Genomic DNA, 15636 nt, shown 5'->3' with positions numbered 1-15636 from the left:
TCTTTACAAGTTTAACTGATAGACTGTCTGTATTTGTGGAATTTAATGACTAGAAATTTCTCAGCACAGGTATATTTCTTTGATCTGAAGGGTATCTATGTAAATTGGTTTTAGATTCAAATGCACCTGCAGTCAAAAACACTGACTTCTAAAGAAACTGAATATTATATTTTTCAGTATCTTGGTATTAGACTGGTACAAATACATCAATGTATGTAATATTTGCTATGAAAGAATTTGACCTGGTAAGTGCTGAATTGAGCACAGGCTGAAGAGAAAGAATGCAAGTAGCTGTCTCTGCTGGAGGATCTCTGAAGTCAGGAAGATTGACATTTTGGATGCATAAAAGACTTTATGTAATCAGTATGGAATAGTCCCTCTTGTGGCACTCCTTTCCCTAACTTCCCAGTCTTATGAAGTTATTTATGAAAAAGAAATGGCCATTAAAGTTGTGATTTTCAAAAGCATTATTACATTGTTATTTGTGATAGTCAAACAGTTTAACTCCACAGGAAGCCTGGTAGAAAAATCAAGTACTTCATCTCCAGACACTGATCTCACCCCGCATTTTCAGGGTATAAATCTGTGCTCTGTATAAAATGAAATGTACTTACTTAGACAGTCAGTTCAATTTCTTTTAAAATACATATTTTATAGAAATGCAGAAAAGTCTATAATTTTTTTGTTTTCATTTTCAATTCAACATTTAAACTTATAGTTTATTTTTCTGTCTTATGAAGATCATGCTGAAATACTTTCCTTTTTTCTTCAGTACCTTACCTGCTTCTTGGTTTCCTCTTCTCTCTATGTATCTGTATCTAGAGAAAATGCCTTTTTCCTCCTGAATTTTACATATCTCTTTCCCTTTTTTCCCTACAAGTATGTCTCTTCACATTTCTCAGAAAATCAGTCTCTCTTTCATAACTTATCTAGTCCATTACATTCTATACACTTTTGATAAATATCATCAGCACCCAACAACCAGAGCAATAAGTGGATCAGACAAAGATTACAACAAAATGGAACACGAAAAGCTCGCAAGTTAAAAACCAGTTGATTTTTGGGAATTACCATACAAGCTAGGCAGTGGAAAGCCCACATAGATACTTTCGGTTTGTTATGAATTATAGAGCTGCAAAGAATTTGACTGCAACAGGCCATGTACTTTCTGAACTTACCTCAAGGTCACCTGCCTGTGGACTTGAGAGATTGCCATGGAGGGAGCAACAAGACCCTGCTTCCTGCAATCCATTAAACATCAGGAGATGAAGCTAGAGTAAGGAAAAGTTGACAGGAACACTAGTTCAGACAAGAGGAAAGAATCACGCCTCTCTCTTCAGGAAAGTTTTCAACATATCTATACCTCTGCTTTCAATAGAGTGCATCTTGTTTCCTGTGTTTCTGAGTCTCGTTGCTTCCACTGCGCACCCTGCAACAGCCTTTGGTGGTTTAGCTTGGAGCTCCTTTCCCCATTCCCATTCCTGGGATGCCTACTCACATGTTTCTCCAACATATCCCTGGGTTTTGCTGATGAAGTGCCATCAAATTCCATGATGATTTCAGAAGACAGCCAGAACAATTACGAAAACATGGAGTCTTACAAATTACAGAAAGAACCACCACATCCACTTCCAGTTGTGGACATATTGAATATACCATGCGAAGTAACTGAAGTGAAGTAAGCCACTAGAACTTCAGAATTGTTCCAGATGCTGGCTGACAGAAAAACTTAGCTGTGACTCAGCTTTATGTAGGGCAGATATATCACCAGGAACTAAATTATAATCTTTCTTAAGAGCCAGTGAGACTTTGGTGCTGTTTTCAAGGGAACAGAGCTTCAGCCAAGGCAGGTAACGTAAAAGCAAACATGCTGCAGTCTTTGATAGATTTATTGTTATTGTTGTTTGGCTTAGTATTGGCAGTATTTCATTACTGCTGTTGTAGTAGCTCTTAATAAGACTAGAAATAGACTGAAAAAGGACTACAACATTTGACTAAAAAGAATCCTTAAGCAACAATACGAAAACAAAACACTAGCACTGGTATGGCATAGTTTTGTATTTCATTTCCCTTTACAAATGTATTTTACAAATATATTTATATCTTACCTATATACATGTGAGGAGAGGATGTGTTCATCTTGCTTTTTACCAGTATTAAAAATATTTTTCTTGTGATTAGGAAATGTCTTTTCTCTATATTACAGCAGTATGATGTCCTGGCTCAAAGCGTAATCTCATGTATTTATTTCCTATAAAAAAATAAAATTAACTATGAAAAAAATAAGTGATGTCCTTAAAACAGGACTAGCAAACTGCAAGTTTTTCTACACTGAATGCTGAAAATCTAATAGTATGTTTACAAAGGTAAAATTACAAATCAAAAATAATTTTCATGTTAACTAATGTGATGACAGCACTTCCAAGTGCTGCAAATTCATCCATACAACCAATATCCAGTACCTTACATTTTTGTGAAAATAGCAGAAAAACTCTAAAAAGAGTTTTAAAGTAGATTCATAGGCCATATCTAGATTAAAGTGGATATCAGGTTGTCTGTGTTACAGTAATGTTCAGCAGAGCCTGAAAAAGAGTTCCTCAAGCTGCCAAAGTGCCATTGATGGCATATTCAAGCTCCCTGGCAAGACTAGGCTACTCTATGTGATATGTTTGATGTTGCTTTGGATTCAAGAACATTACCAAAACACAAAAAAGCTCTTATTCAATGGCCTGAATAAATACAATTATACCAGAAGCAAGCTAACAGCCATAACTCCCTGGGTAAAGAGAGGAACAGGACCAGCAGAACCTGCAGCTGGCTCAGGTGATAGCTCATGGTGGGGCAGTGCAGTCCCCAAGGGCCCCCGGGGAAGGGAGCTACAGACACAGAAGGGGCACAGCCCTCAGCCCTCTGCCTTGGAGCCATCAGCCTGGCGAACTGACACTGCACCGTGATGCTGTGCACAGAGGAGTGTGCACCACTCATTTAGTGTTTAATCTTCCCTACAATTAACAAATACAACCGGGTTGCACCACACACACCAAACATTTTGTTAGAGCCCCAAAATAAGGGACCCATCAGGACCCCGGAATCTGCTCCTGGCCCTGTGCAGAACACCCCAAGAATCCCACCACATGAATGGGAATATTGTCCAAACGTTTCTTGAACTCTGTCAGGATTGGTGCTGTGACACTTCCCTGGTAAGCCTGTTCCAGTGCTTACCACCCTCTGGGTTAAAAATTTTCTAATATACAACTAAAACCTCCTCTGAGTCAGCTTCATTCCATTTCCTCAAGTCCTGGTACTGGTTGTTAGAGGGATGGGATCGGTACCTGCCCCTTCACTTCTCAAGGATGTCGAAGACCCCAATGTGGTCCCTCTTCAGTCTCTTCTTCTCCAGGCTGAACAAACCAGTGACCTCAGCTGCTCCTCATAAGGCTTCCCCTCCAGACCCACCACCATCCTCGTGCCTCTCATTGGGACGCTCTGTAACATTAGACTAAATTTGACAAAACTTGAGCAGCGAACCAAGTCTTTTTTAAAAATAAAAGCGATGCCCCAACATGCCGCTTGAAGACCGGTATCAACTTCGGCAAACGGGAGGCGGGCGGTGCCTTACGGTCCCGGGGAGCGGCGGGGCGGCTCCCGGCAGGGCGGCGGCTGCCCGGGCTCGGCCGGCGGGGCGCGGCGCCGGCGCGGCCCCTCACGGCGCGGGCGGGCTCGGGACGCGGCGGGCGCAGCGCTCCCGCCCCGCGGGGGCGGTGCTGCTGACGGCGCCAGCCCCTCCGGACGTTCCGCACCGCCCCCGGCGGGCGCCCGGCCACACGCGGCGGGTCGGGCTTCCCCGCCGGGAGCGCGGGGCGCTTCATGGGAGTCCTTCCCCAGCTGCCGCGGTCGCGTTCCCCCTCCCCGCCGGCCGCCTGAAAGAGGACGCGGAGCATGCCACCGGCGGGGCGGTTCTGCGGGGACTGACATGCTGCTGAAGGAGGGCAGGCGCCAGCTCCTCCGCCTCTCCCCGCGGTAGCGGAGGCGATGCTGCAGGGCGCTCCCCCGGCTCTCCCGCAGGCGCCAGGCTATCGCCCACAGTAGCCGCGCTCGCTGCCGTGAGCGGCGCGGCCGAGGCGACGAGCGGCGCGGGCCTGCACCCGTGCCCGGGGCGGCGGCGGCGGGGAAGGCGCTGCCCGCGCCCGCGGGCGGCTCCGCGCGGCGGATGCGTGTGCATGAGCGCTGCACCGAGCGGGCGCAGGAAGCGCCCCCGCTCCGCCGCCTCCATCTTCCAGGGCAGCCGGACCTCTCCGCACGGCCGCGACAGCGAACGGCGGGGCAGCGGCTCCGATAGCGCCTACCAGACCCAGAGAATCCTGGACGACTGTAAGATGGTGGGTATCCCGGGCGGGATTGCCGTAGTGTTTTTACCTTTCCCAAGCTCTCCCGGCACAGGCGGCAGTTCCGCTCCTCCCGCTACCTTGGCTATTCCCATCACGTGCGGTTGCACTGTGCTTGAACCCGCAGTCCCCGCCGGGGTGCTGCTCTGCACCCCAACTCGCCGCGGTTCCAAAGCGGGAGCCGGGAGCGAAGACGAGACCTGCGGGGAGCCCGCTGCGGGACAGGGAGCGGAGCCGGGCGCCTGCGGGAGCAGGAGTCCTCGCCCCGTGCACACACCGCAAAGCACCTGGAGTTGATTATGGATAGATCGTCCAAATCCGTACCCAGACTTGGGCTCACTGAAGCCTAAATCGGTAAATAGTGTCCTCCAATGAATCTCTGCACTGTCTACTTGCCGTCTTGTACAGCAACCACACGCTTGCCCTAATATCCTTCTAAATCAGGACACAGAGAGGCCATGAAATTCTGTCCATGGTATATATGGTACCTGTTACCATTCTTCCCAGAGTAGCTGGTTGCAGTTGTGAAAGACCTGCGTCTGTGTTAATTTGTGGACTGTCACAATCTGTTACGAGATGTTTTTCCCCAGTCATGTTCAAAATGCTTGCATCCCGACACTTTCCTCCAAATCAGCACCATATTACCCCTTTCAGGCTCCTTGAGCTACAGTCAGCCGGCCACTGGGCCCCAAAATTGCCCCTCTAGCTAGTGACAAAGGTAGAAAAAAAAATGAAGTCGCTGGTACTTTTTTCAACAAAACCGTACCCGGCTAAAGCACTGTCCAGTAGCGTTGAAAATGGAGCTTCTATTCTGTTGGATTCTGGCATTTTTTTCCTCTGGTTCTGAAAAATGTGCTGGCAGATTATCCACTGATGCTTCAAGATTGGGAGCAATTCCCAGTGCACAGAGGAACAAAAGCTGCCACAGCAGCTCTATAAATATACCCAACAAGTGGATCTTACTGGGTTCTGCCTTTTTTCTCATTCCCAATAGCATAATGTGGTTAGTTACATAGAAGTTTTTAGAATTAACTGATTAGAAATTAAATATGTTTTGTAAGTGAGCTATCAAGTTGTGGTAGGATTCAGGAGGTGAAATCTGTGTGGTTTTTTCCTTGTTTTCTGTTTCAATTCAGCAACATACGTGTGGTTTTGTTTTCCTGGGCAGTGCTAAGGTGACTGAATGAGTCTGTTTAAACAAGGGATGTCAGGTGAAAACTGGCAAAATGCGTCTGGTGCAACCAGTTACCAGTTACAGGATGCAAAGCTTTTCACTTCTTGCTAATGCAGAATAATCACACTATGACACAACATAGTACATTTTTTTCCTCTCCATTGCCTTTGTACATTTTCTTAAGCTTCAGAATTATAAGAGTTGAAGACTTGTTCAGCAAATATTGTGCCTAGGGCTTTGTCGGTGTGTGCTTTTGCATTTGTTTGGGATCTGGGTGTGGGAGGGTGAAGATGTACTGAAATGCACTTGGTTTGACTTGCTGCTCCTGAAGCAGAGGAGCCTATTTGCTATTCTTAAAATGAAATTCAAGAAAACATGGCTAATGCTATTTTTGATATCAGTTCTCGGCTATATAGTTAATTGCAGTGGGATGCATGAAGGGTACAAATGTAATACAGCACAAGTAACTAATTTATTTCCTGAGCATGAGAATTTGAGGGCTTGATTTAAAAATTGGTAGCTCTGATAGACTCCAGGTTCTTAGCATGTTTTTATGTTGGGGTGTGTTGGACTTCTGGTGGTAATGATGACTGCAGAATTATGAGCAATTACTCTTGTCTGTTTTTATGTAGTTTGGAAATTGAGGTCAAAACACTGATAAATAAATATTCTGTTCTATTACTCCAATCCTTCCACCCCCGCCACCATGTGGAGCAAATGGTCTTATGTGCATTCTTTCAGAAGACAGCAAATGCTTAATTTCCCTAAAATAGAATCCCATGTACACAATCAGTGGAACTAAACAATAATGATCTTTTCATCTCTCTGTAATTGCCCATTTATCCAATAACATCTTTATGTATCTTCTGGATGTTGGATTTCTGTACAGGATGTAGTGTTTATTTACTCATTTGGGTTTTTTTCCTACATGCGCTTTAGAAAAGGTGCTTTCTGGAATTTTAACAGGAAAGTGCCTATCTGGTACATCTTCTCAGTCAGTAACAGCAGATGAGTTTTAAGTCAGAAATCTGGGTTGAGGAAAAGTGACAGAACAGAAATCATTACAAAATAAATTAGCAAAATTACCAATTGAAAAGCAAATGCTACATTCCAGTCCCTGAACATGCTGTTAATCAGGAAGCAGGAGGAGCAAAGGCAATAATTTCTGGAGATATTTTTGCTTTTCATGATAGCAGAAAATAACCTCATGCTACTAGTAAAACAGATTTTTTTTGTCTCATTAATATTTAATACTAATAACTCAAACACATTCAGATACTAAAAGCAGAAACACTGCTTTCCTATAGATGAACATTTATAGCTCACAGAAGAAGCAGCTGCCATGGAGGCTCCAGTCATTTACTGAATCATGTGTTCTTGATCCTGTGTGCTATGAAATTGTGAGCAGCAGGAACAAACCCTAGATTGGGCATGTTTTTAAAAAATTGTTTTTGCCATGTAGTTAAAAATTCTCATGTGTGTAAATGTTTTTTGTTTTTCAGCTTGTCCAGGAGTTCAACACGCAGGTGGCTCTCTATCGGGAGCTGGTCATTTCTATTGGGGATGTCTCTCTCACTTGTCCTTCTCTACATGCGGAATTGCACAAAACTCGAACCCGGGGATGTGAGATGGCCTATCAGGCTCATCAAAAACTAGCAGCAATTTCTGGGTAGGAGGCAACTTATGTTTAATTAAAGCTGTATTCATGTGCAAATCTTTGTTAAATACTACATAATGGAAACTTCCAGGAAAAGCATTAACTTGTGTTTCTGTTTTAGGCATAGAGGTCTATGGAGAATATAAATATCCTTAGGATAGTACAATTTTGGATCAAATCCTGGTCCCCTTACTAAGTCCCCTTATCCTTCTGATTTGACTGGATGCTTTTATGTAAGATAAATAGGATTTTACTGCATATCATTACATATCAAGGGAGAAGCCCTGTCCTTCAAGAGTGAAACAGCAATAGCTTTCTGCCCTGTCTTTTACTGAATATACCTGATTGAATAGTTAACAGACAACTAGCTCAGCTCAACTAGAAACTCAACAAAATTATACTAAAATTAAGTGAAAATTGAGCAAGGGGAATATAAATACTTGTCTGAGAACTTGTGTTTATCTTCTACATGTTTTTAAATCCTTCTTTGTGTTGTAATAAGAATGAAAGCTGTGCCAGCATGTAATGTTTTAATTTATTCTTTGGTATTACATTATGTTCATTCCTTTCCATGGTGACAGAATGTATTATCACATATTTGAGACTATGCCTCAGTGCAAGATCAACCAGCATAAATAGCTGTTTCCTAAAAAATGGGAATTCGTGCTGCTAATTCCATGTGAGTTCTTCACATTATGGTGACTGGGGCATTTGTATTTATACATGTACTGCCTGAGTCATGTCTTTCTGATTACACTTTGTCAGAACTTTCTGCATCTGTCTTATCTACCACAAGCCATTGTGCACCACTAAAAAATAACAACAAAAACTTCTTTTTTTTTGTAGCTCTGCCTAATCCCCACTGAATTTCTTTCATCATTTTAATATATAAAAGAAATCTGTTATACTTTAATATATAAAAGAAATCTGTTATAGGCTTGATATTTAAGGAGAGCCCAAACTAACAGACCAATAATAAGAAGATATTGGTTGGATGTTTTGTTATAATTTTCACCATTTTCAAGTAAGACGTTATGCAAAGTCACTTAAGTTGATTTTGTGACCTCTGATTTGTTCCTCAGACAAAATACATGCTTTTAAAATAATAAAGTTGGTGGGAACTTTAAAAAAACACAGCAATGAATAGGCATAGTTCTTTTTAACCAGTAAACTGAGAATATGAAAATAAACGGTAGTGAAATTTATCTTGTGTGCTTGCAGACTCAAAAAAACCCTAACATAAACCTAAATAGTACATTTGAATATTTTTCCCTTGTAAAGAAAAAAAAATAATACATGCTCATTTAGAAACGACACAGGTTTTTTAAGCAATCATTTCGCTGCTGGAAGTCTGTCATATACACAAAGATGTCCTGAAGGTTGTGCAGTTGCTGCGAGATTGACATTTGGCTAATCTAAAACTGTTTTAAATAACTCTGATAATACTGTGATATCCATAACAACTGGTAGGTGTTAGAAACTCTCTGGAAATTGCTTGTTTGGTTCGACAAACGTTTTACAAGATGTGCTTCACGTCCCCACCCTCCTGTAGCTCAGGAAAGCCATATGAGACATTAACTTTTTTGATGTGTTTGTGAGGAAAGGTGGGAAATGAACATACAGCTAGAAAAGGAGTAGAAGGAGAGGAGTGATAAATAGTGTCAGAGATTTAGTCTTTACTTCAGCAAAAAGACTGATGTAGTGCATATGAAATAGGATCTGGAATAGGAATCTAATTGGACAGGAAGAAAAAGTATCAGGCAGAAAAATGGTTAGGGATAGGAATGCATTAAATCATCCTCAGTATTAAATAGTCAGGAGGGTAGTGTGTTGCTCAGAAACAGCTGTTAGTCAGCATATGGGATAAAGGCTTATTTAGTTCACTGCTTTAGTTCAAAATGCACAGCACTGCACTGGGTGACCTAGAAAGAATAATAGCAAGTAGCTGTTTATGTTACAAGACTATAATATTTCACGAGGGAGCAGCCTTCTATTAATTAAGGCCATCAGTAATGTTCAGTTAGTCTCTAAGTGCTCTACCTGAGGTGTTGTAGGACACGCTTCCTTTTGAGAAGTTGGTGTCGCTGTCTGAGGGAATACCAAGTTCATTTATCTTGTTTGTACTGTGTTTTCCTTGGAAAATCAGCAGACACTTCAATGTTATGCTGGTTTTCTTTGAATATATTGGGATTTCACAGAATCATGGAATTGTTAGGGTTAGAAGGACCTCTGGTGATCATCTGGAGATCACCTAGTCCAACTCCTGTTAGCACTAGTGCATTTGAGACTCTTAAATACATGCCTGACTTGGACAATTGGAAGAGGCACCTATTTCCTTTCCTAGTTCACTTGTCCTACAAGACCAAGCAAGGTAACAAAGAGGAAAGATGCAAAGATTTGGAAGGAAGGAAACAAAAACAAACCCTCTAGTGCTGGGGAAAGGATCTCTGAGAGCAAATCTGGAAATTGTGGGAAGGGAAAGAAATGCCAAAGTGGAGATAATTAATGCATGAGAAACTGAGCAGGATAGAAGTTGTGAGGACAAAAAAATACATTGATCATGGGCATATCAGTTCTGGAATATTAGGCAGACATCAGAGTAGGACAGGGATGTAATGTGAACATGAAGAGAAAGCTGCACGTCTACCTGTAGAAAAAGGAGACACTGATATGCCAACAAAAACAGATTCAGCTATAGAAGCAGGAAAAGTGAAAGTCACACTTATGTTGCAAAAACTGAGAGTAATAAATACAAAGGGGATGATGAAAGAAAGATGGGGTAGCAAGGAAACATAAAATCATATAAAGTCCACAGTGAATTAGACCGTATCAGCCCATCTTGCTCAGGTTAAACCTGAGAGCTGCTGGTAGAAGAGATTTCATAAAAAAGTAAGCAAGATACAAAAAAACAGGTTGTGCATAGAACTATGCCTTCTCTTGCATACTTGCCACTGCCCAGCACTCAGTAAGCAAAGACTGCCTCTGAGCAATGTGTATCTGACAAATGTGATTTCCCTAAATATTAAGATCTTTTACTCAAAAAGTGCTGAGATTGAATATCTTTTCACTGTGATATATTAAAAAACTTGTTTACTAAGAAAATACTACTGAGAAAGGAAACTTTAAGTCTCTAGCTAGGGTCTCATAAATATTAATATTACAACCTCTACTTGCTGTGTTGTCTTTTTCTTAGAGAAGTTCTGAGATTTTAGCAAAGGGGAAAAAAGATTAAAAAAAAAATCTAATAATCTAATTCTAGTTAATGCTGTTTTAGGAATGTAAATCAAAGTAAACCTTCATTCAAACCAGTGTTAAAAAAACAGTGTTGGTTTTCTCAGGACTTCAGGTCAATTTCTGGTCTCATACTAAAAGTTGTTAATGAAGAGGGTGAGTAAGGTTTGGTCCTTTCATCACATTTTCTGCTGTATAATGTAGCAGAAATTAAAAATCTCAAAGTATTTACACTGTGCATCCTTGTAGTATTAGTTGTCATGGCCAAAACTGAAGAAAGTAAAGCAACAAGAAAATGAGTCAGCAAGAAAAAGAAAGGAAAAATATTTGCAACAGTAAGAAAACGGGGGAAAAGATGCAGATCTCTATTATGGAAGGGAGTTACGGAATGATAGAGTGGTGATCTGTTAGAATTCATCCAACAGGGAGCTGGTTTTATACGTGAAGTTCGCTGAGTCTGGGATGTCAACAGAGAGATAACTCAGAACTGTATTTTAAGATACACGTCTGCACAACTGTGCACGCACTTTTGTAAATGTCCTTACATATTCTCAAGCACTTGATAGGCTTACATAATGTGTGCACTTGGCACACTGAGACCAGAACTGGCAGTATCTCTGTGACAGTCTGATATATATGTTGGCAGTGGCTTTTTTTGCATGAAATAGAACTGTGTGAAGAGCTCAGGGGTGCATGGCAATGTACATCTGTGTGCACATAGATCTGAAAGTGATTTTTCTCTTGTTATTCCGACTGCTATTGCAAAATCTGAGTAGAAATAAACCTCTACACTAGTACATGCTGGGCAGCAGCTTTCTAGAAGAGAATCTTGGGGGTTCTGGTGATTATTGGGTTGAACATGAGCCAGCGCTGTACCCTTGTGCAGAGAGGGCCAGCAGCCTCCAATGCTGCTTTAGGGAATGTTGCCAGCAGATCAGTGGAGCTCATCCTTCCTTTCATTTCAGGGCTGTTGAGGCCATATCTGGAAAACTGGGTCCAGCAGCAGAAAGGAGGAAGGGACATCCAGAGCAGGCCTAGTCAACTGCCTTAAAGATGGTTAGGCAGCATCCCACATACAAGGCAAGGCTGCTAGACCTGGGATTGTTTAGCTTGGAGAAGAGAAAGCTGGGAAGGAAATACTGTCAGTATGTTTCCAAAACACCTGATTGAATAATGTCAAGAAGACACAGTCAGACTATTCTCAGCAATACACAGTGATAGGACAGCGGGTAAAAATTGAAGAAAGAAAAATTGATCTAAAAAAAATTTTAATTCCTTTTTCACTGTGAGGCAGGTAGAATATTAGAACAGCTGCACTGAGTGGTTCTGGAGTCTGCATCCTTGTAGATACTGAGATGGTCATGTCCCTCAGTAACCCTCTGTAGCTGACACTGCTTTGAGCAGGAGGTTTGGACCAAATTAGTTCTAGGTTTCCCCTCCAGTCTGTGACAATGTCATCATAAATCTCCTTTGGGAAATGCAAAGAAAAAGTTTCATTTGACAACCATGTGCATCTGTTACTTTTATAAAATAGTTGTTAATTTTAAGTTCTCCTAAGTTCATGAAGGGTAGAGAAAGTCAGCTAAGAATCACATCCCAATTGCAATCTTGTGCACAAAAAGCCTTTCATAGTGTTGCTCTAAGTTTTTAATTGTATGTAATTTCTGCCTTTGTTTTCCTTTGCAGTCTACAGTAGGAATTCTCATGTTTTTAATAAGTACCGAATGATTTCTCAGAGCTAATTAATATTAGATTGTTTCCAAGGCTGTTTTAAAATATTATACTGACAACCAGTTGTGGCCAATTTTTTATTGAACTGTCTGAATTTTTCCCTGAAGGACAACCCTACAAAATTTTTGTCTGTTTTCAAAGCACACAAGCAAAAAGGCTGCCTCAAAATATTTTGCAAATTAAGTGAAAATAAGACTCCAGACCTATAAGTTAAAGAAGTCTGTATGAAGATAGGCCTAACAGAAATAATTTTACCTGTTTAACAGCAGATGTCAAATAAAGCTCTGCTGGCAGTCAGTATTAGCTGAGCAGAAACGAAGCACAGCAACACTTAGCTCAACAGGGAAGAATTTTTGTAATCGTGATTCAAAACCAACTTTATGCCAGCAGATAGAGCACCGAGCCAGAGGTCTGCCCTAGCTAGATACTCATCAAACAGTGTTTGTGGAGATCTCTGTCCTTCCCAGACATCTTTGCAGTCACTGCCATCGTACTACTCTCAGTGTATGTATCAGAGGTGGGGAGAGTGATAATGCTGATCATGGGGTTCTGAATCACAGACACTGCTGGCTGTATCCAGCCTCTATAGGAGTTGTTAGCATTGTTTCAACTTCCGGTTGAAAGCTGAGAAATAAGGTAAGTGCTTCACAGAGACTGCAGCGTGATAACCAAAATGTGGCCTGATGAAAGTGTAGTTAAATATCAAAAATAATGTTATGATATGTAAGAAAACAAGGAAAGCAGTCAATATTCACTGCAAGAATCAATACCGTTTTACTTGATAATACCAGTAGCATAATGGCCTCTGAATCTATACAAGGTCTTGTGATTTCTTGCAAAATGTTGCAGGTGGTTTAAACATCAACAGCTTAAAGTTCTTAAAAGACCTTAAAAATCCTGTCAAGTAAAAGATACTGAGATCTTCCACTTCAGAAAACTCTTGAAAATAAAAAATGTAATTTTGCTCTTATAGGCTGTACTAAGCACCTCAGTAAGTTGTTTCAACGTGGCATGCTAGAGCCCACAATTCTTACAATAATTTAATAGTACTTAGGAAATTGTCCTGATGATTTGTCTGTGACTGTTTGAAATGAGTAAAGTCAGGGAGAGCTTTGTCTCCCTTCAAAGAAAATCCTTTTCAGGATTACTGGGGATTCTTGTCATATAAAGTCATTTTCTCTCAACTTTGACATTCAGCTTCTGTAAATATTTATTGGAATTTTCTTACATGCTTAAAATTTTCTTGTAATTTTTAGATTATCAGGTTCTAGAAGCAAATTATGACAGTGTTTATTCCACTTAGTTTGGCTGGCATATATTCACTAATTTCTACATCCTGAAGTGATTGCAAACTTGGTACTGTGTATCAGAGACCACACCTTTCCAGTGACTCAAATCCTGTTTTGACTTATGAGAGTTGGTCAGCATGGGAACGGGAATGTTTTGATAAAAAAGCTCAGATGTTGATAGTTTAACATACCCCTTAAGGACCACGTCGTGCTTGATAGTGCAGTAAGTATACCATCGTTTACTCCTTTCACAAGAGGGTAAGATGCATGTGTTGTTCTGAATAGATTTCTTATAAAAAAATTTCTCTGATTATACAATCCACATGTATCTAAAATGATGGAAAGGGAGAGCAAAAACATCAAACTGTTTTTTGTGGAACTGAGTTGAGGTAGATTTGCTTATTAAGAATAAAATCTGTTTACTCAATTTAAGTAGCAAGTTGAAAATGAAATAGTTTAAATTGGGTACCACAAGTTCAGAAAGCAAATAATACAAGAAAAGCAAGGTTATTTACTAAGGCTAGAATTCTCAAAATAGCTGACCTCTATAGACTGCCCTTTCTTTGCACCTCTGTCTTTGAAAGTGCTTTAATAGGTGTTTGGGACTTGAAGATACAAGGTATTAATATCTCCCTTTATAGATCTGTCTTTCATAACTGGAGCCCAGTTTTAGTAAAGGGCAAACAGACCTAAAAGTGAATTTATTGCTCTATTATTTTTCTATGTTCAGAACAGCAATTCTGAAAATTCTGGAAGTTCTACATTTGCAGTAACACAGCATACATTGGTTTTGACAAAGTAAAGAACTTAGAGCAACTTGCTTAATGATAAACTTCACAAACAGTCAGAAGGACAATATTCTTGCATGTCCAAGCTCTGACAAGAATGTTTCCAGAGGTGCTGGCTTAGCATCCTCACAGTCTGACAGCCACTGACAGCTTTGGGCTCCTCACTGGCCCCTGCCACTTTCTTTTAGCCAAAGCTGAAGGTGAGTCAGCTTAATTTCTAGACCGCTTGCACCTGTGTCCTAGAAAAGGGAGAAAAGTAAGAAAAGGGGAAAGTCAAAAAGACATCATCTTTGTCAGTCAGTTTTTTGCCCCTTTCTTCCATCTGGCACTTAATTAGCACATTCACAGCCCCTTCGGTGCAGTGCTGCCACTGCTGAGAGTCAAGGACTGCTGGCTAAGGCAGACAGGTCAGCCTGCCGCTTGCTCGAAGGGTCCTCCCAGCAGCAGGGAAGCCGTGTCGCAACCCAGCAGCCAGGGATGCTGCTCATGCTTGAGGATCACCACAAATTGCAGTATTCTCTCTGGGAGATGTAAAGCAGCATAGCTTTTCCTCTGTGACGTGACCTGAAGCTATGAGGTAGTTGTAGAGAGTTAGGGGCACGTTGCTGTCATCTAACCCAGTGGGAAGAGTATTTTGAATGAGGAAGCAAAACGAAGTCAAGGTCTGCTCTCTACTCTTTAAGTAGCATCGTTGCAGGTAAACATTGGAAAATGTTAGGGAACTCTTTTGTGGTATTCTAATTCTTGCAGCCATTTTTCTTCTCTGTGTTTTAAGCAGATAAAACGCATAAAGACACAGGGAAGCAGAGATTCTGAACTCTGGTGAAGGCTGATTATTCCTCAGCATTTTATATCTTCAACCTGGCAAACTGTAAATTCAACTGCCTAGTACCTTGGTCTAGGGTTAGAGTAGTCTGCAGGTTTAAGGTGGTTTACCTTCCATTTTAACATGCCCTCTGCATTCATCACTCCCATTGTGGGTTCCTGAAACCTGGTAGAAACTAAGATGTTACTGTAATTCAGCTCCTTCAGTGGAATGTTCTCTGCTGTCATGAGCAGCATTGACATACAGTTAGATTTTAGAAGAATTGTTTCTCCAAGTCTAACTCATTAGTAATGGAGTCTTCCTCTTAGAGGTAAGACTATTTATCTGTAGTGATGATTGAAATAACCAACCTGTTTCATATTCCTATTCTGAGGTATCAAAACCTTTACATGAGAAATTAAGTGAAGGAAAACAGTACACATTGTCAGAGAGATTTGGGGACTGAATTACATTGGCAGGGCCTCTCTAGAAATTCTGCAGAATCAGAGCCAACATTTTGCAAAAAATTCAGTGTTTCTGCCAGGAATCTCTAAATTCATGCCCTTCTCTTGCCCC

The 15636-nt window shown here is 41.1% G+C and overlaps 1 protein-coding gene across 1 annotated transcript in view; it reads left to right on the top strand.

Annotated features, from left to right (window-relative positions):
- Positions 1-3984: 3984 nt before the first annotated feature.
- Positions 3985-15636, top strand: part of RGS7BP (regulator of G protein signaling 7 binding protein) — a 34172-nt gene continuing 22520 nt past the window's right edge. Inside the window, exons 1-2 of the mRNA XM_079330413.1 lie at positions 3985-4379; positions 7062-7228. Of these exons, the coding sequence (XP_079186539.1) occupies positions 4221-4379; positions 7062-7228 (326 nt within the window). The 5' untranslated portion in view covers positions 3985-4220. The remainder of the gene's footprint in view (positions 4380-7061; positions 7229-15636) is intronic.

The sequence above is a fragment of the Erithacus rubecula genome (genome assembly GCF_903797595.1).
Source record: "Erithacus rubecula genome assembly, chromosome: Z".
Taxonomy (NCBI): Eukaryota; Metazoa; Chordata; class Aves; order Passeriformes; family Muscicapidae; genus Erithacus; species Erithacus rubecula.
This window is presented reverse-complemented; position numbering and strand designations above follow the sequence as displayed.